General features: G+C 32.1%; 1 protein-coding gene across 5 annotated transcripts in view; it reads left to right on the top strand.

The window, feature by feature from the left end:
* Positions 1–26,193, top strand: part of KIF20B (kinesin family member 20B) — a 75,719-nt gene that overhangs the window by 15,051 nt on the left and 34,475 nt on the right. For 3 of the 5 annotated variants that reach the window (XM_012765360.3, XM_012765343.3, XM_012765371.3), the window contains exons 10-23: positions 924–995; positions 1,083–1,229; positions 1,887–2,049; positions 2,928–3,215; positions 7,090–7,229; positions 7,487–7,625; positions 8,616–8,844; positions 9,901–9,941; positions 10,907–11,026; positions 14,599–14,749; positions 18,422–19,661; positions 20,007–20,145; positions 20,595–20,714; positions 22,481–22,544. In XM_012765360.3, the coding sequence (XP_012620814.1) occupies positions 924–995; positions 1,083–1,229; positions 1,887–2,049; positions 2,928–3,215; positions 7,090–7,229; positions 7,487–7,625; positions 8,616–8,844; positions 9,901–9,941; positions 10,907–11,026; positions 14,599–14,749; positions 18,422–19,661; positions 20,007–20,145; positions 20,595–20,714; positions 22,481–22,544 (3,053 nt within the window). The remainder of the gene's footprint in view (positions 1–923; positions 996–1,082; positions 1,230–1,886; positions 2,050–2,927; positions 3,216–7,089; positions 7,230–7,486; positions 7,626–8,615; positions 8,845–9,900; positions 9,942–10,906; positions 11,027–14,598; positions 14,750–18,421; positions 19,662–20,006; positions 20,146–20,594; positions 20,715–22,480; positions 22,545–26,193) is intronic. The other 2 variants (XM_012765381.3, XM_012765390.3) reach the window with 1 other exon arrangement.

Genomic DNA, 26,193 nt, shown 5'->3' with positions numbered 1-26,193 from the left:
TTTTTACTCTTTCTTAATGTCAGTATCTAAGCTCAATATTTTCAGAGGTGTCTATAATCATGCCCTTTTCTCTGTCTTTTCCACTTACCCCTTGAATACTATATATGTACTGAGTTAGGCTATAATCTCAAGGGGTTATGTTTTTGATGGAAGGGATTAAGGGATGGGAGATACAGGAAGTCACGTTTGAGCAGTGTGTTATTTATTTATTTACTTACTAACTTGAGATAGGGCCTTACTCTTGCCCAGGCTGGAGTGCAGTGGCACTATCATAACTCACTGCAGCCTCAAACTCCTAGGCTCAAGTGATCCTTCTGCCTCAGCCTCCTGCTCACCACCACTCCTGGCTAATTTTTCTTATTTTTTGTAGAGACATGGTCTCATTGTGTTACCTAAGCTGCTCTGAACTTCCTGGCTCAAGTGATCCTCCCTCTTCACCATTCCAAAATGCTGGAATTATAAGCATGAGTCATTGTGCCCGGCCTGAAGCAGTTTAAAATAGGTTTTGTCTTAAGGGAGAAAGAGCCCTGTCCCCATACTTAGTTTGACATGGGATGATATATAATCCAGATCTATAGGTCAAATGTATGCTTTGCTATAGGTACATATTCAAAGAATATTAGCTGTACCTAATACAGTTTTAACTAATATGTTCTTTGTGTGAAAATTGTGACTATTATAAATGATTTCATTAATAGAAGTTGGAATGTCAGGAGAAGGTTTGAGGGATTTTAGGCAACTGGGTATATGGATGACAGTGGAACACTGGATTGAAATGTTTGGCAGCATAGTTGGGAAATGCAGTGGTGGACTACACCTAATATTAGGGTATAAAATAGAGGTCGATTTAGATACTTGTCACTCTCCTATTTAGAGTGTAGAAATTCAAAATGTAAAGATAACATTTGATCTTTGTATTTCAGTCACAGCATATTCACCATTAGAATATTACAGATCGAAGATTCTGAAATGTCTCGTGTACTTAGAGTCAGTGAGTAAGTTGAGTATTTAAATTGTAATTATTTTGAATTGTTTTAAAGAACTTTTAAAGTAATTTTTTTTTTTTTTTTTGGTTAATTCAGATTGTCTTTATGCGATCTTGCTGGTTCAGAACGAAGCATGAAGACACAGAATGAAGGTGAAAGGTTAAGAGAGACTGGGAACATAAATACTTCTTTATTGACTCTGGGAAAGTGTATCAATGTTTTGAAGAACAGTGAAAAGTCAAAGTAGGTGTTGCTGAAAGTGTTATTAACATATTAATATAATGTTTAAACTTTCAACATTGCTGTTTTTAGAAAGTTCTTTTCTGTTTAACCTGATTCTTTCATAATGCCTGTGTGTGGATTATGATTAAAGTACTTAGAGATCTTGGATTAAAAAGAAGACAGAAATTTTTAAAAAGTCAATGCCAGTAATTCATCAAATAATCTCAGTATTTTCCATAACAAATACATACCAACAGACTGTAAAGGATAAGCTTTTCATGATGCTGGTTTAGCATCTAAAACCATTTTTTCTTACTACAGCATTGTGTGTGTTCTTCCACATGTGATAGTTTTTGTATTAATTAGCATTTTAGGCTGCATAAATGGTAAATTAGGCTTCACTATTTCTAGTTAAGGTATCTCATAGTAGCTAGTATATAGCTAGGGAACACAATCTAGTTAAATGTGATTTTCTTTGCATTTTGCCTAGTGGGTTATTAGTATTTTTATTAGTAAGTAGCAATGTTTAAAGAAAACAAACAGAGAAGGATATTACAGGTGGTATTAATCACAAAAGTCCACATTAGCTGGATCAATTATTTCTTTATAAAATTTATCAGCATGTTGACTTCATGAGATTTGTTTTAACTTACAGTTTTTGAAAATTTTTTTCCATAGGTTTCAACAGCATGTGCCTTTCCGGGAAAGTAAACTGACCCACTATTTTCAAAGTTTTTTTAATGGTAAAGGGAAAATATGTATGATTGTCAACATCAGTCAATGTTGTTTTGCCTATGATGAAACGCTCAATGTATTGAAGTTCTCAGCCATTGCACAAAAAGTAAATATATATTTATTAAGCCTCTTCTTCTTATTAGAACACTAACAATTTTTCTTGAAATAATTATTTTGCACTCATTACTATAAGCCTAGGGAATAATTGAAGATTAAAAATGTGAATATTTGACCACGTAGGAAGACATGGGAAAAGATTGAAAGTTGCACCTGCCCTTCTAGGATTAAAATGACCTGGAGTATTAAGTGTTAATAATAAACATTAGTTACAAATTTTTTAATTAAAAAAATTTTTTTTTAAAGAAAGAGGGCCTCGCTCTGTTGCCCAACTGGCATGCAGTGGTGTAGTCACAAATCACTGCAGCCTCAGACTCCTGGGCTCAGGGGATCCTCCTGGCTCAGCCTCATGAGTAGCGGGGACTACAGGTGTGCACCACCATGCCCTGCTAATTAAAAAAAAAAATTTTTTTTTTCTTTTTTTTTTAGAGATGGGGTCTTGCTGTGTTGCCCAGGCTGGTCTCTAATTCCTGGCCTCAAGCGATTCTCCTACCTTAGATTCAAAAGTAGCTGGGATTATAGGCAGGAGCCACTATACCCAGAATCAATTACAAATTAATGACTATTCTTAGAATGAATTGTCAGCCATCCATCTGGTTCAGTTATGGCTTCTGAGTAACTGGAAAGCCCCCTGCTAGCAATCTTGCTAAGAAGTTAGTCCAGGAAGGTAGATTTACCAGTAGTATACTTGTATAAGTAGCTTTTGAAAAATCAGAATGTTCATTTAAGGATACTCATTTCTTTTTGTATGTTTGTTTGCATACCTTTTAACACTCAGATTGTCATTCGACTTTATAAAATTAATTATTTTCTAGTGGACAGTTCTTGCCTTTACTATTTTAACAGTCACATTGGATATTTTAACAGGTTTGTGTTCCAGACAATTTAAATTCATCTCAAGAGAAATCATTTGGACCTGTCAAATCTTCTCAAAATGTATCACTAGACAGGAATTTGGATAATAAAATATTAAATGTAAAAAGAGCCACCATTTCATGGGAAAATAGTTTAGAAGATTTGGTGGAAGATGAAGATTTGATTGAGGAATCAGAAAATACTGAAGAAAACCAAAATGTGAAAACTGAACTTACTGATGAAGATCTAGATAAAACATTAGAGGAAGATAATGCTTTCAATAGCCACAAGGAGAACAGAGTATGTATTAAGAACTCATACTTCTGTGCTTGGCTTGTTATTCTGAAATTAGAGTTAACAATACTTAAGCCTCCCTCTCTTCAATTATTTTCAACAATACACTGAAGTTTTTGTGTCTTAACTTTGTATTTTGAAAAATTTCAAACCTAATGAAAAATTAGTATAATGAACACTCATTTACTTTTTACCTGGATTTGCCAGTTGTTATCATTTTATGAGTGAGTACATTTTTTTGGTCTGTTATCATTTGAAAACAAGATGCAGACATAAAATACCTTACAACTGAGTATTTCAGTATGTATTTTCTAAAAACATGGACATTTTCCTCATGATCATGAGACCATTTTCATAACCCCCCCAAAAGTTAACATTGATACAATAATATAGTCTATTATACCATCCATATTGAGATTTCTCTGGTGGTTCCAACATGTCTTTTATAGCCAATTTGTTTTTATCTACAACCAAAGTTAACACATTGCTTTTGATTTTCCTGTTGTTTTTTTTTATCCTCTCTAATCTAGGATTGATATTTTTGAAAAGTAGAGGCTGATTTTCTTGTAGAATACTCTCGATCTAGATTTGTCTGATTATTTTCTCATGATTCAGGTTTAACACTATTTATTTATTTATTTTTGAAACAGAGTCTCAGTTTGTTGCCCAGGCTAGAGGGAGTGCCGTGCCATCAGCCTAACTCACAGCAACCTCAATCTCCTGGGTTCAAGCGATCCTACTGCCTCAGCCTCCAGAGTAGCTGGGAGTATAGGCATGCACCACCATGCCCGGCTAATTTTTTTTTTTTTTTTTTGTATATATATTTTTAGTTGGTCAATTTCTATTTTTAGTAGAGACAGGGTCTCACTCAGGCTGGTTTCAAACTCCTGACCTCGAGCAATCTGCCCACCTCGGCCTCCCAGAGGTTTAACACTTTAGCCAAGCATATTGTATAGGTGAAGTTGTGAGTTTCTTGTTGCATGACGCCAGGAGACACATGATATCTGATTTCTCCATTCTTAAAGGTGTTGTTTTACTTAGTTAAGGTATAGTATTTCAGATCTTTCTTTATTATAAAAGCATATCATCTGTGGGATGATACTTTGAGACCATGTGACTATCCTCTTCCAGTATCCTTTCACTGAGGGAATTTAACATATTCTACTGGACTTGCAGTCTTAAAGTACAAGTGTTCAAAATCTCTACCCATTATCAATGATCCTGTTTCTTCAAAAACAGGAATTTTTTGGTCCTCTTACTGTTATGATAAATAAATGAGACTTAACAGTGATTCTTTTATCCTTTTTCCAAATGAAGTTTATATATATTTTTTAGTTGTATTAACCCTGAAATTTAGATTGTATCCACATTACCTGTTCCCTTTATTAATTGGCTATAACTACATATTTATACATGGAGTCCTATGTATACTGGTGTCCTAGGAATACTGGTAAACTTGTGTTCAAGATATGATATGTTTGACTTATCATACATCACAGTGCTCTTTTGGACTATAAAAGTCCAAGTAGAGGGATGATGTATTGGGCTAAATACATTAATAATTTACCTTAGTGTCCCTGAAAGCCATTATTGTACCTATGTTGTTTAGAAATAAGAATGGTAGCCTTAGATGTGGTACTAGTTCCAGTTTATCTGGTCACTGTGTGATTGGACCTTGTTATAGGGCCTCTGATTCCCTCAGTGCCAAAAGAAGCCAAAAATAGTACTGTTTTAGTTTTTTCTGATCTTCTCAAAGTTGAAGTTTTTATATAATGTCGTTTAAACTTGAAATGTTAGTAAAATTTCTGAAATTACTAGGGAAAAATATTTAATCCTATAGTTTACAGTGGATTTCATGGTGTAAATGCATGTGTATCCTATAACGCTGACTAGGTCTTAATACTTTAAAGTGAGACATTTATCAAAATGTTGTTGTATTTGATGTTTAAGAATAAAAAGGATTAGGTATAGCATGCTTTATTTGCATTTTAATAGAGGATTGGAACTAGTAAAAATCATTATAAAATATATTGATATTAGCATATTTACACTTATATTTAGTAATTCACTTAGCTATATTAGCCAACCATAATTTTTGTTAGCAAAGACTTTCAGCTGCTAATAGTGATAAAAACTAAGATTCTTAAAATAAACCAGTTTCTCCAAGTATTCCTATATTCGTATAGATTTCTCTAACTCTCCTACATTTCTACTTCAATAGTTACTATTTATTGTTTCAAACAAAAGTTTGCAGTTCTTTAAAATTATTAAAGTAATATTATATATTCATGGTAGAATGAAAAAAATTAAATATACAGATTAATCTACGTTCATATAATGGATTTTTACTATACATTGATGTTTTGTAACCTTATATTCTTTATTTTAAAAAATTGTGAAAAGTATGTATTATTAATATAGTATTATTATATAATAACTATTATATAAAAATAGTAACTATATAAACTATATTAAAAAAACTATATAAACTATTATATAAAAATAGTTCATTTTATTTTTATTTTATTGCGTGTGTGTGCGTGTATGTGTGTGTGTGTGTGTGTGTATTTTCTTTTTTTTGAGACAGGATCTTGCTCTGTTGCCCTGGCTAGGGTGCAGCGGTGTGATCATAGCTCACTTCAAACTCCTGGGCTCAAGTAGTGTTCCTGCCTTAGCCTCCCAAATAACTGGGACTACAGTCACGTGCTACCACACCTGGCAAATTTTTCTTTTCTTTTTTGAAAAGATGAGGTCTCCCTCTTGCTCAGACTGGTCTCAAACTGTTGGCCTCATTCAGTCCTCCCACAGTGCTAGAATTACAGGTGTGAGCCACTGTACGTGGCCTTATTTATTTTTTGATAGACATAGGAAAAGAAGGAGTGGGTTGTCATTAATGATTACAATAGTTTACTGTATAACAGTAACATAATTGAACAAATTCCTGAAGCTTGGCTATTGAGTTAGGTTCACACTTTATTTAGATACAACCTATACCACAAAATGACAACACTGTGATCAACATTCTTTACCACCAAAATACTAGGGTCATGTTATATGACTATTTTCTCAGTATAAATTGTTAGAACTGTGATTTCAAAGTCAGGATATCTATAGAAGTATTTTCATATGTAAAGTTGAAACATTGGAAGATCTGTAGCTTTGAGAGAGTTTATTGTTTAATTTGTTGTTGAGTAACTTTAATCAGAAACCTTTAAAAAGAATATCAAGCTGTTTTCCTAATGCTATAATTTATTTTGTTATGAATCTATATGGCCATGTTAAGTGTTAATTGCTTTATTTTATTGTACATTCTTCATGATTATGTGTTTTTAAAGGCTATAGAGTTGTTGCTCACATCTGGATAGTTATAAAAGTCTAATAAGTTTATGTAACATCTCTCTTTGGCATTTTGTTTGGGGATTCTTAGCAACTTCTCTGCCGCTACACTGGGCTTTAGACTTTGACAGGCCACTTTTAAACCCAACGTTTAGCATTTACCACAAATTTGGTCATTATATTCCCCACCTATGAAATGTACACAATACCAAGCTCCCAGAAAGTTGTGTGAATTACATGAAATCAAATATGGAACTCCCCAAAGTAGTTCCTGGTGCCCAAATTTTATTTTACTTTTTTTCTTAGCATAGCTAGACAGTGAGATGTTTGAGTTATCATAAGTCTATTTCTAAAATGTGGAGGACTCTACTTGATTTTTCTGATTAATATATATTTGCAAATGCATACTTTTCAGTGAGAATTTTCTCATTAAAAAGGATGCATAATTATAATTGACTAAATGAAAAGTTTTATTTTTTAAACAGATAGTTCTCTTGGGATATGTTTATTCTTTTATAAGAATTTTAATGTTTACATGTTATAGAAACTGTTGGATTTAATAGAAGACTTGAAAAAAAAACTGATAAATGAAAAAAAAGAAAAGTTAACACTGGAATTTAAAATTCGAGAAGAAGTTACACAGGAGTTTACTCAATATTGGGCTCAACGGGAAGCTGACTTTAAGTAAGTTATTTATTTCATGTTCTGATAAAAATTGAGAATTTTATTTACTTGTTTAATTTTTTTTAACTTATTTACTTGTTTTATATTAGGTGACTTCTGAATTTTGACCTCTTTATACAAGTTTGAAAATAGCTGTTACTAATCGCCATGCATGATTATAGCTCTTAAGCTATAATGTACTTAATCTTAGAAGTTTAAAATTCAACACAAAGCAGCACCTTTTCTATTTCTTACTTGAATTAATTTGTGTTATGAAGGGAAACTCTCCTTCAGGAACGAGAGATATTAGAAGAAAATGCTGAATGTCGTTTGGCTATCTTCAGAGATTTGGTTGGTAAATGTGACACTCAGGAAGAACCAACGAATGGAGGTTGTGCCATGAAAGTTGAAACTGAAGTATGTTAACTAAAATATTTTAAAAATCCAGTGTGGTTTTGGTACCAGGATTTAGTATATCATGTCAATGTGAGAAACGTCAATTTAGTTTAGAATTAAAACAATACTTATTTTGTAGCTTTATTATAATCAGACATGTTTTATTAGGAATATAAGCACAAATAGTTAAATATAGCCATTGGGCTTTGAAAAATATATATCATATATCTCTGTTGCATTTATATCTCATTTTGGTATTGCTTGAGTCATTGTATTGATTGTAGGCAGATAGATTCCTTTTTGTCTGATTATGAGATACCCCTCTTAGCTTTATCTTAAACTTAAGACATTTTTATTTTTAGATGTATGGGAGACCTAAGAGGTCATTTACTTACTGTTCTGATTAAAACAAAAATGTTTATACATAAAAAGGATTGCCCTTGTTGAACAACTATGATTTTCTACTCTTAAGAAAAAATTATCCTTTTCTGTTGCTTCTACTAAAGCTGAAATTGATCACTTGTTTAGGGGATTGTTGTTTTTGTTTTATTTTTAATCACTCAATTTAGGGGCCTGTGACAGTGATGCTCTTGCTGTCAAACCACCCTTATGTATCCCAGACATGGTTTGGGACTTGGACTGAATTGTGAAAATGGAGATTGGTTTCCTTAGGTATTCTAAAAGTTTTTCAGGGTTATTATATAATTGAAACTATACTGAACTAGGTAATCATAATTATTCCATAATGACTTATCACAGATTATGACTTTTTTTTTAATGGAGAAATATGCCTCATGGTACATACAACAGACAATGAATGATGGTATACAATGTTTTTATAATTGGGGATGCTTCTATATAATTTATGTTAAAGAATTTCAAGTTGCGAAAAAAAAAGAATTTCAAGTTGCGAATATTTTGCTGTTTTTAAAACTGTCTAAATTAGATGGTACCACATGTAAGGATGTAACACACTGTTAATGTTAGGCATGTGGTTTTTGCTATTTTTAGGAAGCACATGATTATGTAGGATTTGAAGATATTATTGATTCTCTTCAAGATAATGTCGCTGATATTAAGAAACAGGCTGAAATTGCTCACTCATATATTGCATCTCTTGCTGACCCCCAGGAAGCTCTTGCATGTTTAGAACTAAAGTTTAATCAAGTTAAGGCTGAATTAGCTAAAACTGAAGAAGAATTACTCAAAACCAAAGAAGAGCTAAAAAAGAGAGAAAACGGTAAGTGGATGTATTTTACCCCGATTTAAATATTATAAGAACATAAAAAGTACAACTAAAAATACATAGAAAAAAATTAGCCGGGCATGGTGGCACATGCCTGTAGTCCCAGCTACTCAAGAGGCTGAGACAGATTGATCGCTTGAGCCAAGGAGTTCGAGGTTGCTGTGAGCTAGGCTGAAGCCACGGCACTCTAGCCAGGGCAACACAGTGAGACTCTTGTCTCAAAAAAAAGTACAGTTGGTAAGTATAAGAGATTTATGCAGCTTATTTACTATAGCAACTAGAATATTCTTTAATCAAGATAACATTTTAATATTATACCATTTGTATGACTTTATAGTAATTTACTTTTAAAAATATTTTTTCATCATTTACTTTTAGGTCATTGTTATTAGAAAATGGACTTCTCAAAAAAAAAAATCCAAACCAAGTGTTAGCTATATAAGTAAAATTAAGAAATCTTATAGGAAATTGTAAAGCTATAAATTTTATTCTGTATTCTTTATGAACTAGTGTAGGAGATTATGCTCTGGGCTTGCTAGCTTGGGATAGAGTGACTGTTGTAAAGTGGCTTAAAGTAGTTTGTTAGATTGATGTTTCATTCGAGTTCTGAGAGCATTTTATATATGTGTGTATGTATATCTATGATTGTGACATCTGGGTTTTAAGCGTTAAATACTCTGGGTTTTTTTTTAATTTTTTTTATGAAACAGAATGGGTAGAAAATAGCAGATGAGTGGTAACTTTGCATTATGAAGTACACCAGGAAGGCTTCTTTTCTTCTTTGACATTATGCCAGAGGTTCTTTATTTTTTGCATATTGTCATTCACTTTTATTCTGAGTTTTAAAAGTGACTTTTTCTGAAACATTACCCTCTTATGGTTGGATTAGTAGTTGAGTGCTGTGTACTTCTAATACTGTCAAAATCCTTTTTCTTGAATGTAACAATAGTTAAATTATCTATTACAGTAGCTTATATTTCATAGTTATTCAGTGATATATTAATATTTTTTGAGATACTTAGGTATTTTTAATATTCTTTATTTTTTCAGAATCAGATTCATTGGTACAAGAGCTTGAGACATCTAATAAGGTAATACTTTAAGCTTTTTTATTTTGATAAGGAACTTTATAATTAAGTAAATGAAGGCATGAATTATGACTTGGTTCCATTGTATTATTTTTTCTGTTCTTTTCTGGCTTGAGTCTTCTTATTTTAACTTTACATATATCCTTTTAAAGAACTGAATATGTCAAGATGTGATCAAATATAAATAATTCAAGTTCTTGATATCTACTATCTAATATTTAAAGAACAAAACCAAAATAATGTACTTAGAAGACATTATATATACATGGTAGGAAAAGAGGCGATCAGAAAAAAGAAAAAATAGTAGAAAATAATGTAAATTTAAATAGTATTATTTATTTTAAAAAAAGAAGACATTACAGCTACTGTTTTGATAATTCCTATGTCTTTGAAAATTTTTTCTAGTTATGAAAATAATAGACACTAGTTGTGTCAGTTTAATTATATTAAACTAGGTGAAATAGAAAATAAAAATGTCCCATAATCTTTCTCCTAAATTAAAAAAAATTAAATCAACAAATTGGTTGGAAGCTCTTTTAGACTTTTACTTTATTTATATTTATATTTATAGAATACTTACTACTTACCAGGGACTCTTTTAAGTGATTATTATTACCTCATTTAAATTTCAGAACAGTTTTATGATATTGATATTACTATGATTTTTATTTTTACAGATAGGTTAACTTGCCCTGCCCAGGGTGGCATAGCTAGAAGGTAGAGAAGCTAGGATTCAAACCCAGGAGGTTTGGCTCCAGATTCCTTTTACCTTGTGTGCTATATCTGTTTCTCTTTTCTTTGTATACATAAGCATGTTATTGTTTTAAGCAAGAATAAGATCATGCTATGCAGTGTGTTTATTTTTATGTAATTTTACAATTGAAGGGATTTTAAAACTGTTAATGTTTGCATTCTAGTTATCATGAAATATGTTCACTAAACATTGTTATTTTTTCTTCTTTCCAAAGAAAATAATTATGCAGAATCAAAGAATTCAAGAATTGATAGATATAATTGATCAAAAAGAAGACACTATCAACAAATTTCAGAACCTAAAGTTTCATACAGAAAACACATTAAAAGACAATGTAAGAATTTGTCTTTGCGTTATAAATTAGATTTAAAAATCCTATGTTTTGGTTTAAAGTAAGTAGTTTAAAATAGCTTATGCAACTAAGACTAATTTATTGAGAATGTTGAATTACTTATCTTGACATTGAATTCAAACTACTATTGTGCAAATCTGAATGTTTTAGAACTTAGAAGAGGGCATTTGACTTCTTTGAACATAGTATCTCATGAACTATGTTGGTAGTAGTGCTTTGTACATAAAGAGAAAAAAGAATATGTAGCCCTTGAAAGTTTAAGCTTCAGCTAGTTGGAAGGGGAGCTCTGAGGAGAAAGGAATTTAGATATACTTAGACAACTGGATTATAATGATCCAAGGAACTATATGAAGTTCAGTAGAATTAGGTTTTTTCCTTAGAAGTTTGTTTTTATTATATACATTGTTGCTATTTTTCATATGTTTAATAGGAAGGATATTTTTGTTAAAAAATTACATTATGTGTTGTGACATGCAAAACCTTTAAGGGTTTTTGGCTTTCATACAAATTTAGGTAATTTCATGTTCAGTTAGTTTAGGCTAGGATGATCAACTTGTCTTTTAATCTCTTTTAATAATGGTTTTTGGTTTTCTATTATTGTAATCATCTTTAAATTATTTTTTGATACAAAAATGGTAAAATATATGGCAATAACATAGTAGGCTGAATAAACTAATAGCCAAGCATCTTTGCTTTGTTAAAAGGTGCTTTTGTATGTCTTTTCTATGATCAGAGGAGGCCAAGAGTGGTATCTTACAAAAAGTGACTGTTTACATCTTGACAGTTAGGCTCAAATCCCACCACCATTCCCTGAATTATCTGAACTTTAGTAGGGCTTTTGACTCCACAGTGGTAACCAGGGAACATTCAAGAAGAGTAGCTCACCCTCTGTCTAATCTCCTGTAGCAGGCCCTTCTTTTGGTATGTATTAGATACATTATAAATCTGACTTTTCTGTACCTGAACTGGACCTTGAAAGCTTGTTTGGAGGTTCTAGCAGGGGCATGCAGCTGCTCATACACTCTTGACCAAAGAATAGTCCCCTTCTATTGGGGAAGTTTATTCTCTTCGACCGAGTGTGCAGCTTTGGGAGGGATACACATGGAATGGTGAGGGAGGAAAAGGGAGGAGGAAGGGGACACCCACCTAGCCAGCCAGATCAGCCAAATCAATCGTGGCGATCAACGATGTGACAGATGTCACAGCCAGATCGCCCTCACATCCTGTGTACCTGAATTGGGAGAAATATCCCTTCTAATAAGGTGGGAGGAGCAAGGATGGGAAACAAAAAATGATTTATTTCAGTAAACACTTACTGAACTGTGTGCCAGGTATTGTGCTAAGTTATAGAAATTATACAGATTAATTAAAAACTAGTCCACTGATGACCCCTCAGTAAGAGAAAAATAACATAAACATAATTATAATGTAATGTAATGTGCAGTGGTAGTCAATGAGTTAAGGATGCTGAGAATAGGTAAGTGTTTAGGAAATGCTTTATGGAGATGAAAATGACTGATTGAGCTTTAAAGGGTTAGTGAAATTTAGCCAGTTGAAATTAGAGAGAGGGGGCAGTTGGTAGTCAGTGAAGGCCAAGAAGACATACTGGCCTTCGTGTTTGGGGATCAGAGTGCACAATGTCATGGAGATGAGAAATCTTTCAGTCAGTGTTGTGTAAAGTGCAGGCAATATGTTGTTCAGGAAGAAAGTCTGAAGCAAGGAGAGGTGAGAAATGAGGCTTATAGTGGTAGAATAGGATAAGATGGTGGAGAGCCTTTGAATATTGCATTAAAGAGTTTGGGGAGGCAGTGGGATATCATTATTTTAAATAGAGAAATAGCAAAGTTGAGGTTTTTGATTGAGTAGATATTTCTGGAAACATGGGTGGAATTGAGGCAGAGAGACCAGTTAGCTATTTCTTGGAGGAGTTGAGGTGATAGTTGATGAAGATTTGATTTTGGGTAGTGGTGGTGGAGAATAAAAGGAAATTGCTTTGTGCAATAGGTGAGACTTTTGGGACTTGGGCCTGACTTTGTCCATTAACTTAATTGCTGGACCTCCAGGCTCTGAGAAATTTTATTTGGTCTAACCTCTTGATCTGGATTTTAAGTCTAGTCTTTGGTATGGTGAAGGAAAATAAAAACAAAAAGGAAAGGCAGAGACAGATCACTTCTGGGGATTACAACTTCAAAGAAAATAGTTGGAAATTTCACATGGGATTTTGTTTATTTCCATAGTGTGTTAGCATAGTGTGTTTATTACCATAGTGTGTTGGCAATGTTTAAGTGAGAAATAGTAAAAAAGCCATATAAAAAAAGCAATATTTTAAATTTAGTCATTCCTTACCTTAAACTTTATAAATAGGTTCTAGACCTTGTTTTATCAACTAACTTAAAACATTGTGCCAAATTTAAATTCTTCACTTAAATACATAAACACAAAATAATTTGAGATTTACCTGACTGTGCTGATTAACAGTTGATCTAGGATCATTCTTCCAAAGCTTGTCTTGAAAGTTTTCCAATGATGCAAAACTTTATTTTGAGTAGTTGTTCTTTTATCCTTTTTTTTCCTACCCAAGCATAAAATCCTCCTTTTAGTAACTGTGTGACTTCTGGAGTACAGACCAGGTCTTTCTGATGGGTGCTAAGGGTGGGGGAGGGGGCAACTTGGACCTCTTGTGGAGCTCTATCAGAGGTGTGATCTTTTCTGTCCCAGGATTGTGTCACTTAACCATTACACTAAGGGACTTATTGTGAGAAAGCATGGAAGTTGTTCTTTATGAAATCCTTTATTCAGGAATATCTAAAAAAAACTTTGCTTTTAAAAAAAATAACTCATGATTTTATGACTTAAAAAGTGATGTTATCTATATCTCCAGGAAATAAAATGTTTGCTGATTTTATGCTATAAAATGGTACTTTCTGTTTTGCCATACACTTTTTTCCCCCAAAATGGATTGCTACAAGTCCCTGCCTTTACCACACCTTTGATTATTTTATAGAGTTGATCTTAATTGTTGAGTTTTACCTTTCTTCTTTCTGTTTAAGTCCATATTGTACCCTTTCTCCGCTAGCCTTTTTAAGGGAGACAGTCTTTGCCTTAAAAAATAAAAGTGTAAATGACTGATCTAGAAGTTCAGTTTTAAAGCTCATAAGTAGATTGTATATCTTTGAATACATACAGAGTAAAAGCTAAGGTCAAAACTATTTTTTGGGAATTGTTAAAGTGTAAAGTAAAACAGCTCTACTTTCAGAGTCCTTAGTTACAAAACAAAATAATTGTTGAGTTTCATATTTTTCTTTTCAAAGCTCATTTTGAGTGTGACTTTAAAGTGACTGTTCTTAGGGCTCTCCAATTATCCTCAAATGTTACTCATTTGCCAGAGCCATCAGTTATTTTAGGGTGAAACTTAAGAAATAACTTAGAAAATGTTTCAACAGATTTGAAAATAAAATTGATACACTATTGAAAGATAATTCATATAGCTTACTCATTTATTGTAGCTTTCTAGCTCTCTATGTGTGAATTAATTTTAATTTCTTTTTCTTTAGGATAAGGCTGGTACATCTTTAATAGTAAACAATAAATTGACTTGTAATGAAGCAGTTGAAGTGCCTAAGGTCAGCAGAACTAACACCTATTCAGAAAGAAAAAGATTAAATGAAAATGAACTTCAACAAGATGAACCACCAGCAAAGAAAGGTACTACTTTGGCTGCCAGCAGGAGGCCTTTAAGACAATGAATTCCTAAACTAGTAAATACAAAAGTTGCAAATAGGAGGACATTTACTTGTCTAAGGAAAAATTTTTAGAAAATCCTAATATCATGAATTTTTATTTTAGACAGTTATAAACTGTGTAGAGGATGGATGTATTTAAAGCAGTCTTTTAATAAATGTGTAATTAGAAATTGTGCTTTTATTACTTCTTTTATAATTCTTTTACTTCTGTGCTTATAATAGTTAAAACTCATCACTTTCATTTCATAAATCTAGTACCTATTTCTGTCAAAAGCTCTGCACATTGTTTTCTTTTCTTCCTTAGCATTCTTTATTCATTTAGAGAAAAGGATATTTGACAGTAAGACTTTGAGCTAAATGTTATTTACAAATGTACTCTAGTAGTATTTATGTTAGTAGGAGACAGTCTGATGAAAAATAATACATATATTGAAGGTTATTTTTTTAAAAATCTATAAGAGCAAGTTTGTAAAAATAAAGAAGGGCAAATCTTTAAGATTCTGGAATAGCTGGAATCCTTGAATAAACTTAGAATCTTGAGGAAATAAATTAGGAAAATGTAAACTGCAAACATAAGAAACGCTTCAAAAATAAACTCAGCAGCTTTTAACAAAGTATGGCAGGGATAATGCTGTATTTTTCCCCTTCTTTGAGCCTAGAGAGACAATGTAAATTATGGATAATAAAACCTCGGCCAATGAGCTTTTAAAATTAGTCTGTATTAAAGAAAAGAGATTTTGGAATCCCATAATGAGATTATTTAACTACAGCTGCCTAAGAACATTTAGACAATTGAGTGAAAAAGAACATGGATTATATTTGAAAAATGCAAACTTAAAAATCTTGTTTTTTACATATACACACTACTGAAAGTAAAACTAGATAAATTCTGGATGGGGTAGGGAGCTGCGATTCCCATATTGTACAGTGTGATTCTTGGGTGGAGGCAATATATTCTCACTGGGGGCAAATCAGTATCAGGAGATGGCTAGGGGATTTTAATTCATCAAAACGGGTCATAGAATTAAAAATCTTGAGAACAAACAATCAAGGTTTTTCTTCTCTCTACATTGTATAATAGTATCTGAAAGACCTTTCATAAATGATTATGATTTTCCTTTATTTTACTTATAGCTTCAGCTGTGATTAGCATATAGGAAGATAGAAAGTCATTTGTATGTAACGTAGCAGATTTCATTTTAAGGAGCTTTTTATGATCTCAAAAATGCTGCCTTTTTTATTGAACAGATTCATTACATGTGTATCCCACGGGCTACTATCATTCCATGGGCAGGCTAAAACTTATGGGTTTGACTCTCGTAACTACATGAGGTTTGACATTTGGCTTTTATGAAACAATTACATGTAGCAGTGCTGCCACTTAAGGGCTTTGTAATGAAGCAAACTGATCCATTAATATCCCAAATGTATTATTGAGGTGACTGTCTTCTTGTAGAAATTTTCAAAAATAATGCCTAGAGTGCTAATTCTCAAAGTTTTACATGTAAAATACACTATAGACTTACCAAGTCAGTATCTTTGGTATTTATTCCCAGGAATCTGCATTTTAATAAGTTCCCTGGGTAATTCTGCCCAATTGAACTAGAAAATCACTGTTGTAAATAAATGTTTAAAGAGAGGACCTTAAAAATTTAAATGTAACGTTATAATAAAGTAACCAAGTTAATATAACTGGAATATGTCAGATCTGTGAATTTGCACATATATAGAACCGGAATAAGTTACTATGCAAAAATTATATTTACAAAGATTAATTATTTGCTTTCTGGTGCAGTGTTGTGTCTTAGAGATAGAAAAGGAGAACATAGCTAAGTTTCAAAAATATTTCATTTAGGTTTATTGTTTAAGATGAATCAGACACAAGGAGTCTGCCATCAAATAGTTTAAAATCTAGTAGATGAAAGAGACAAACATTTTTTGATAAAATATAAATAACTGAGATGGATGGATAATATGGGAGCTCATTAAAAAGAAAACTGTATAATACAATCTTTTTAGATTCACTGGGCAGATATCAACTGAAAGTAATAGGTTTCTTAATGAAGATTTTTGAGCTAAACCTCTCTTATTACTGTCTGCTGCTCTTAAGGATTAGTACCACTTGTACTTCATATTCTATTTGGGACCTTCAAGCATGAAGAATTTGATTCTTACATATTTAGTGAGGATAGCAAATAAAAACATAGGTGAATTCAAAAGATAAATGGTCAGTGAGGGAGCAAATGCAGGGCAAAAGGACATATGGAATTGATTGTATCAGAGCAATGTCATGTTGAAAATTCACACATAAATTGTATCGGAGCAATGTTGTAAAGTCCATGTACAAATATCAAACTATGAAGTGTAACAGAACAGGAAGAAATTAAAAAAAAAAAGAAGAGTCAGATTCTTGCTGTTTTGAACTATTGTTCTAGTATCTGAGATAATCATCTGGCCTTCATCGGAAATTGTATGAAAACATAAAAAGTTATGTGGGTATAAAATTGTGTATCTAGAAGATTGAGAATTATGTTTCAAGATTTAATCATAGAATATAATTTATATTGGATACTTGTGTGGGGTGAGTTTATTTGTCAAAGCAAACATTAAAAATTAAATTTAAAAAAAAATAAAATTAAAAAAAATTAAATTTAAGCTAATAATGCTTACACTCTGGACATAATTTATATCAATTATAATTGTTAAAGTTCTTATATGTGTATAACATTTATAGAATAGTTTAACATACATTATATATTAACTCATTTTAGCCTTTTAATACTATTCTATAGAGTAAGGCAGGTAGAGATATCCTTAGTCTAGGAATATTGATATTGAACCTTAAAAAATGTAAACTTTATACATGTTAATTAGCTGGACCTTTTTGTGCAGATTTTCAGGTCCTATTAATAGCTAACTGTACCCAAAGCACAGTGTTCTAAGCTCATTTATTGTTTTGATCTTTAAAACAATTCTGAGATAGAAGGTAATATTATTACTATTTCCATTTCAACATTTGAAGAAACATAGTATTAATATTAAGCAGTTTGTTAATGATTATACAGCTAGTGAAGGTTAGGGCTATATTATATGACTTCTCAGAATTTCAACCATTTTTTCCCTAATGTTAGCTATGAAAATATAAAGTACTCAGTTTACCAATCATTAATATAGTAGAATCCATAATATAATTACTTTAAAACTGTTCTTTAGGAGATAGGATATTTGCTTAGGGTATCTCACTGTTATCTCTTCCCCTCTGTCCCATGTTATAATGATAATAAAGGTTTGTGGTTTAAAGGTTAAATAATACTGAAAATTATAAAAAGAAAGAAGAAATAACTGATAATCCTACTCAGCGATAGCTACCATCATTTTGGCATACTTCTTTTGCTAACTCTCTGTCTGCATTAACTTAAGGAACTATGCTTTTTACATAAATGAGCTTATACCACATTTTTGCAATCTGTTTTTTTCTTTTTTTCTCATATTTTTCCTTTTTTTCTTTCTTTTTTTTTCTTTTTCTTTTCTCTTGCTTTTATATGTTTTGTATCTTTGAATATTGGCTTATGTGGTAATTTTTTGGTTTTATTAAGGTTTAGCAGATTAATCATAATTTTTCTTATTTTTAAAGGATCAATGCATGTTAGTTCAACTATCACTGAAGACCAAAAGAGAAAAGAAGAAATGCAACAGAGCATTTCAGAAAACAGGGAAGACATTAGAGTTTTACAAGAAAATAATGAAGGGCTGAAAACACTTTTACTCATTGTTGAGAATGAACTTAAAAATGAAAGGGAAGAAAAAGCAGAATTAAATAAACAGATTGCTGGGTTGCAGCAGGAACTTTCTCTTTCTGAAAAAAAGACTTTAACTTTAAGTATAGAGGTCCAACAAATTCAGTCAAATTATGACAGTGCAATTGCTGAATTACGTGTGCAGAAAGGTATAAATCAAGAACAGGAGGAAAAGATCATGAAATTGTCAAAAGAGATAGAAATTGCTACAAGAAGTATTACAAATAATGTTTCACAAATAAAATTAATGCAAACAAAAATAGATGAACTACGTACACTTGATTCGATTTCTCAGATCTCAAACATAGATTTACTCAATTTCAGAGATCTATCAAATGGTTTACAGGAAGATAATTTGCTAAATACACAGTTGCATCTTTTAGGTAATGATTACTTGGTGAGTAAGCAAGTTAAAGAATGTCCTATTCAAGAACTCAGCAGGGAAAGTGCTTTCCACTCTAGTATTGAAGCTATTTGGGAAGAATGTAAGGAGATTGTGAAGGCCTCCTCCAAAAAAAGTCATCAGATCCAGGAACTGCAACAACAAATTGAAAAATTACAGGCAGAAGTAGAAGGCTATAAGGATGAAAACAATAGACTAAAAATAGAGGAGAGGGAGCATAAAAATCAGAGTAACCTACTAAAAGAAAAAGAAAATCTTATACAGCAGCTGAAAGAAGAACTGCAAGAAAAAACCTTTAATCTTGGTGTTCAAGCACAACATGTAGTTGAAGGAAAGAGAGCACTTTCAGAACTTACAGAAGTTGTTACTTGCTCTAAGGCAAAAATAAAGGAACTTGAAACAATCTTAGAGACTCAAAAAGATGAGTGTAGGCATTCAGCCAAGTTAGAACAAGACATTTTGGAAAAGGAATCTGTCATCTTAAAGCTAGAACGAAATCTGAAGGAATTTCAAGCAAATCTTCAGGATTCTATCAAAAACATCAAAGATTTAAGTGAAAAGGAAATCAAGTTGAAAGAAGAAATCACGCAATTAACAAATAATTTGCAAGATGTGAAGTATTCTCTTCAATTAAAGGAAGAAGAAAAAGAAACCATCAGACAAGAAAAAGAAAAGTAAGCTAAATGTTATTTAAATGTTTAGAAATATGCAAAGCATTCATTTTACTATGTAGCTTTTAAACAATTAGAGGGTCACAATTTAGCATGGTAAAGTATAGCATGTGTGATTAGTGAAGAACTTGAATTTTGTTTATATAAACCTTTGGAACCATAAGTTATATGAAGAGATTGGCTTATAAAAAATCACATGAAACCCTCTCTGAAGGACTCTTTATAATTTGGATGTTCCAAATTTGTGAAAAGATGTAATTTTGTAAAAATTGTTACTAGTTCACATGTATGATTCTAACTGGTTAATGGTGCATCACTATCTATAGAAAAGTGATTTGTGTTTTTTAGATTGAAAGAGGAGCTTTCTGCAAGCTCTGCTCTTACCCACAATCTAAAAGTGGATCTTCATAGGAAGGAAGAAGATTATGCTGAGCTGAAAGAAAAACTGAGTGATGCCAAAAAGCAGATTGAACAAGTACAGAAAGAGGTAGGTTATTTGAAAAATCGTGTGGCTAATTTAATATGATAAAGATTGTTTTCCTTCTATATCAAGTTTAGGATTGAATAGAATATTTATCAACTTCATACTTAAAATGATGAGAAAAGTTACTTCACAGTATCTCTTAATTTTTTCCATGATAATTATTTTACTAATACATGTAGGTGTTAAGGGTGATTCTTTATTGAGAGGACTTATAGAGTTTGAGATTCTTAAAACAATGTATGAAGAAAATGAGCTCTTTATATGCATTCTCCATTAAAGTATTAAGATACTTTCTGGTAATTTGAAGCTGTATCATGTAGTATATTAGAAACTATAATTTTTCTAATGGGGTTTAAAGGACATGAATCTCTGAACAAGTAGCCATGAATTTTAAACAAAAACAATTCATATTTTTAAAAAATTTAATTTGTTTTATAAACATTACTTTGTAGATATCTGTAATGCGTGATGAGGAGAAATTGTTGAGGATTAAAATTAATGAACTGGAGAGAAAGAAAAACCAGTCTTCTCAGGAAATAGATATGAAACAGCGAACTATTCAGCAACTCAAGGTACAGTTTTGTTTTTAAAGATGGCTTAAGTACATTCTGTTGATATATTTTAGTGCCTAATAAAATGCATAAATTAGTTTTTAATAACATACTCTGTTTTGACCTTTTCTGGAATCTAAAAATAAATTACTTAAATAAGTCAATAGTGACTTGCTTCTAACAAAGAGTATAGAAAAGAAAAAATAAGAATTTTATAGTGGAGAAACCTCGTAGATACCACCTTAACAAAATGTTCAAGTATAACATCACTAGTAATTAGTCATATTAATACCATGTACTTCTTCCCCCAAATCCACAACCTCTGTTCATGAGACAACATGAGATAAACCCAAATTGAGGATGTTCTACATAATACCTGACCAGTATAAAGTGTCAAAGTCATTAAAGACAAAGACTGAGGAACTATAATAGGTTGGAGAAGACTAAGGAGAAATGATGACTAAATGCAATGTTATATCTTGAAGGGGATCCCAGAACAGAAAAAGCACAGCAGCGGAAAAACTGATGAATGGTGGTGAAGTTTGTAGTATAATTAATAATATTATGTCAATGTTAATTTCTTGATTTTTGATAAATGTATCATGGTAATGTATAATAATGTGTTAACATTAGAGGAAGCCGAGTTGACATGATATAGCTAAATTTGCAGCTCTTGTAAACTTAAAATTATTTTGAAATAAAGAGTAAAAAAAAGTGGTCTAGGTCTTATAACAAATTCTTTTTTTTTTTTTTGAGACAGAGTCTCACTTTGTTGCCCAGGCTAGAGTGAGTGCTGTGGTGTCAGCCTAGCTCACAGCAACCTCAAACTCCTAGGCTCGAGCGATCCTTCTGCCTCAGCCTCCTGAGTAGCTGGGACCACAGGCATGCGCCACCATGCCCGGCTAATTTTTTATATATATATCAGTTGGCCAATTAATTTCTTTCTATTTATAGTAGAGACGGGGTCTCGCTCTTGCTCAGGCTGGTTTTGAACTCCTGACCTTGAGCAATCCGCCCGTCTCGGCCTCCCAGAGAGCTAGGATTACAGGCGTGAGCCACTGCGCCCGGCCACAAATTCTTTTTTAAAATGACACTTGAAAAGCAAAATCCCTTTATTGTAAATGTTGACATTAACTAAATAGATAAGGCAACAATAATAGAATTCAGAGATCTCCAGGTTCTATAATGATTCATTCTAAGACTTATAAAGTGAGGAGATAGTAGTGGTGAAGTTAGATAAAATTAGAAGTGTAGTTTGGATTACTTGACAGATTGAAACTAGAATTGTAGGATTTCTAGTCCTACAACTTAATAATAATTAAATAACTTTTAAATATTTATAATGATTAAATTATAAATTGCCTTACTTTTTTTCAAATTTAGCAACTACTCTCCAGGTAGAGGGGATGAATGGCTCTCTTTTTTCTGCATTTTGAAGTTAATGATAGGGAATTTTATTATGGTTTTCTTTGTTTCTCCTGTATAAAATACATAGCAGACTTCCATTTTCCTTTGTTTCTGCTTTTTGTGGTATGTGAGAAAACATTTACTTAAAATGTGAAGTAAGTAAAATAACTGAGTCACAACTTAGATTAAAAGTATAAAGTATTTTTTTTTCTTATTATCACTCTCACCCTACCTTTTCTCCAAGGTGAACTTGGAAGCTTGAGACTGATAGCTTTTTAGGAGATTGATTTCAAACTTAATATTGAGCCCTGTTTTCAAGGTCCACTGGTAAATATTGTGTATTTAAGTTATATTTGCATTTAACTCATATTCTTTTTTAGGAGCAGTTAAGTAATCAGAAAGTGGAGGAAGAAGCTATACATCAGTATGAGAAAGTGTGCAAAGGTCAGGAATAAATTTCTACTTTCAGTACTAAAATTACTACAAAATGGGTAATTGCAATAACAATTTGTTAACATTTTCCTTTGAAAATTTTGAAGTGAAGGCAACATAAGATATAACTTTATCAAAAGAGAAAAGCAGTGATTGTAATGAATAATTTATCAACTTAAAATTTATTCTTAAATTCAAAGGTTAGTACTAGAGAGAAATAAAAATGTAAATAAAAAATAAGAAAAAAGTGAAAAAATAATTATTCTTAGAGAAATGAAAGAGTAAGAAATATTTAGTCAAAGCAACATTGATTTCTTGGTTATAGTCAGTATAGTTTGAAAAGTAAAACCAGTCAAAGTTACATAGGTCACGTGAATGGAATAGATTCCTGGACAAAACTGTATAAAAAAGATACTTCAAGTAAAATATTTTTAGAATTAAAATATGTATTTTAAAATGTTTTTTAAAACCACTTAATACTTGAGATTCAAATTTGAGGTGCTGAATTATGCTTTTCTTACTAAAATAGTATTATTATTTGAAATATTATAAAATACTTTTATTGATGACATGTACATATTTCTGTTCTTAGAATTATACCAACTCTTCTCTCCCACACTAACCCCTTAACTTCTTAGTTGAGTGAGTGAGAGAGATTTGAAACTAGGTCTGCTTCACTCCTAAGACTCAGACTCTCTTTACTAATCCATGCTGTTTATACTTGGCCAACAAGAGAAACGGGTAAGACTACCAGGTTATTACTAATAAGTATGATGTGTACATTGGTGGGATTCACTTTGATGAATAACTTGGATGTGAAAACATATCTCTGCACACAGTCCTGTTTTCTTCTGCCTTTCTTAGAGCTTTGTCACATTAACATCTCCTATTCCCATAATCTTTTAGGATTCCCATTTATGTTGGCATTTTTGTCATTGTTGGCAAATGTGGAGAGATCTTGGTCATTCTGAAAAAGATTACCCTTGGACCAGGATGCCTATAGTTTTTATCACATTTTAATTTTTCCTTTCTTTACTAAATATGGAGAAGTGTGGCAAGACCACTGTGACTACTTTAATCTGACTTCCATATTTTCCATGCTCCCAAGTCACTTGTATCCTAGTATTTTCAAATCTGTTAGCTTTTTGCAATCCCTACTTTGCTTTTTATATTATTTTGATGTTTATTGTCCACTCTCCTTTTCCTCATTTTTTAAAAGTAATATTTATTATGTGTAAATGCATTTTTTTCTAAACACAAAGGTAATATGTAGCTTTCCCCCCTTTTGAAATTCTCTTGCCTCGGCTTTCATGATTTACTAGTACTAGTTATTACTAACTTCTTTCTTTCAGAATGAGTTTCAGCCTCTCTGGCAAGTTTCTTGATTAAGGCATCTTCTTTTTACTCTTTATTTTCTTCCTTGAGAGTTTATCCACTTCTATGATTTTAATTATGTATGAGACATTCCCCTATAAACAAAAAAATACTCTGGGCGCTGTGGCACATGCCTGTAGTCCCAGCTACTTGGGAGGCTGAGGTGGGAGGATCACTTGAGCCCAGGAGTTCTGTGCTATAATGAGCTGTGCCAATAGGGTGTCCAAACTAAGTTTGGCATCAATGTGTGGACCATCAGGTTGCCTAAGGAGGGGTGAACCGGTGCAGTTCAGAAATGGAGGAGGTCAAAACTCCGTGCTGATCAGTAATGGATTGTGCCTGTGAATAGTCACCACACTCCAGCCTGGGCAACATAGTAAGACCATCTTTTTTAAAAAAAAAGGGGGGGGGGTGTGGTGGGAAGTTATATCTTCAACTCTTAAGATTTTCCCTCACTTCTAAATTTGTATTTAAGTACTGAATGTCTTTCAGTTAGCAATCTTTAGTATTAAATTATTTTCTAAAAAATACAGATGCATATAACATAAAATTCACCTTTTAAAAATGCACAGTTTAGGGGGCTTTAGTATTCTATTTACAACCATCGCCATTATCTAATTCCAGAACATTTTGTTACTTCAAAAAGAAGCCCTGTACCTATTAGCAATCATACCCCCTTTACACCTTCCCTCCAGCCCCTGGCAGCCAATAATTTACTTTCTGTCTTTATGAATTTGCCTATTGTAGATATTTTGTGTCAAGTGGATTCATACAATATATGGACTTTTGTCTTCTTTCACTTAGCATAGTGTTTACAAGTTTCATCCATATTGTGTGTGTATCAGTATCAGTACTAATTTATTCCTTGTTATGGCTGAATAATAATCCATTGTATGGATGTACCACATTTTATTTATGCATCAGTTGACGGACATTTGGGTTTATCCACTTTTTGGCTTTTATGAACATTTATGTGCAAGTTTTTGGGTAAGCATATGTTTTTAATTTTCTTGGGTATGGTAAACAAGTACTGAATGTTAAGCACTTGATTATTTGTTCATTTTAGTCATATATTTTACTATGATAACTTATAGCTATCTTTAGATATATTTTTAGGTAGCTATGATGAACTAAGGCTTCTTCACTTTGCTTAATTTTCAATTTTATTTGTTGTGTATTTTGGGGTTCTTTCCTGAAATAAAATGTAAATTACTGAAAACAGTGACTGATAAAATAATTCTCTTTGCCTTTACTGCTCTAGTTTGTTCCTTTTCAAGTAATAGGTGAATAGCCATTAGTGATGTTGTCATTGATGTCCTGGAACTATCTTAATGGGCAACTAGATATGTAAATTCTTTCTCTCTAGCCCTAAGTTTTAAATCAAAATATAGTGTAAGAGGGAAGGAATTCTTTGAATAAAATTATAGTTACTTGTATATCTGAATATACTTGCAAATCATAATTTTGATAGAAAAGGTTTATATGATAATACCAAGAGATCAGTTTAATTCTAGGAGGAATTCTATTTTACTAGCATTCCTGGCAGCTTTCATCAATGGACGTAAATAGAGTTGCTTACAAGTCATTATTATAGAAATTCTTGAAGGATCAGGAACAATTTTGGTAAGGCTAGTAGCAGTAGCCTTCCAATAGTCATTTCTAAGGAGCTGGTTTTAAAAACACTGGAAATAAATATCTGACTTTGAATATTTTTTCAAGAATAAGTCATTACTTGAGATTTTTAAAAAAATGTTCAATTGGGATTGAGCCTTTTATTAGCTTTAGGAGGTAAAGGTTTTAGTTTTGGTTTGAAAATATTAATAGTGAAAATAAGTGTTTTGCCAAATAACATTTTTCTAAATCATCCTAAATTTGTGTTTATTAGTAGTAGTTTAATTATATAAGAATTGTTAATTTTATCTGAAAAGATTCCTTATCCACTCACTCATTTACTTTATTTATTATTTTATTTATTTCAAGAAAATATGAGAGTACAAATATTTTGGTTGCATTTTATATCTTCGCCTCTCCCGAGCAAGGGTTAGAGGTATGCCCTTCCCCTCCACAATGCTCACCACATCCCTCAGATATGGGTCTACCTCCCCTCAACCTCCGAATCCCTGGTAGACACCACCACCATTTGAGCACCATAGTGTTAATCAGTCAGTACCAATTTGATGGTGGGCACATGTGGAGTCCATTATTCTGATCTTGTGTCACCTCACTTCAGATAATGGGTTCAAGTTCAATCCAGGATAATATAAGCAGTGCTAGCTCACTGTCATTT

Source organism: Microcebus murinus, chromosome 14 (assembly GCF_040939455.1).
Source record: "Microcebus murinus isolate Inina chromosome 14, M.murinus_Inina_mat1.0, whole genome shotgun sequence".
Taxonomy (NCBI): Eukaryota; Metazoa; Chordata; class Mammalia; order Primates; family Cheirogaleidae; genus Microcebus; species Microcebus murinus.
This window is presented reverse-complemented; position numbering and strand designations above follow the sequence as displayed.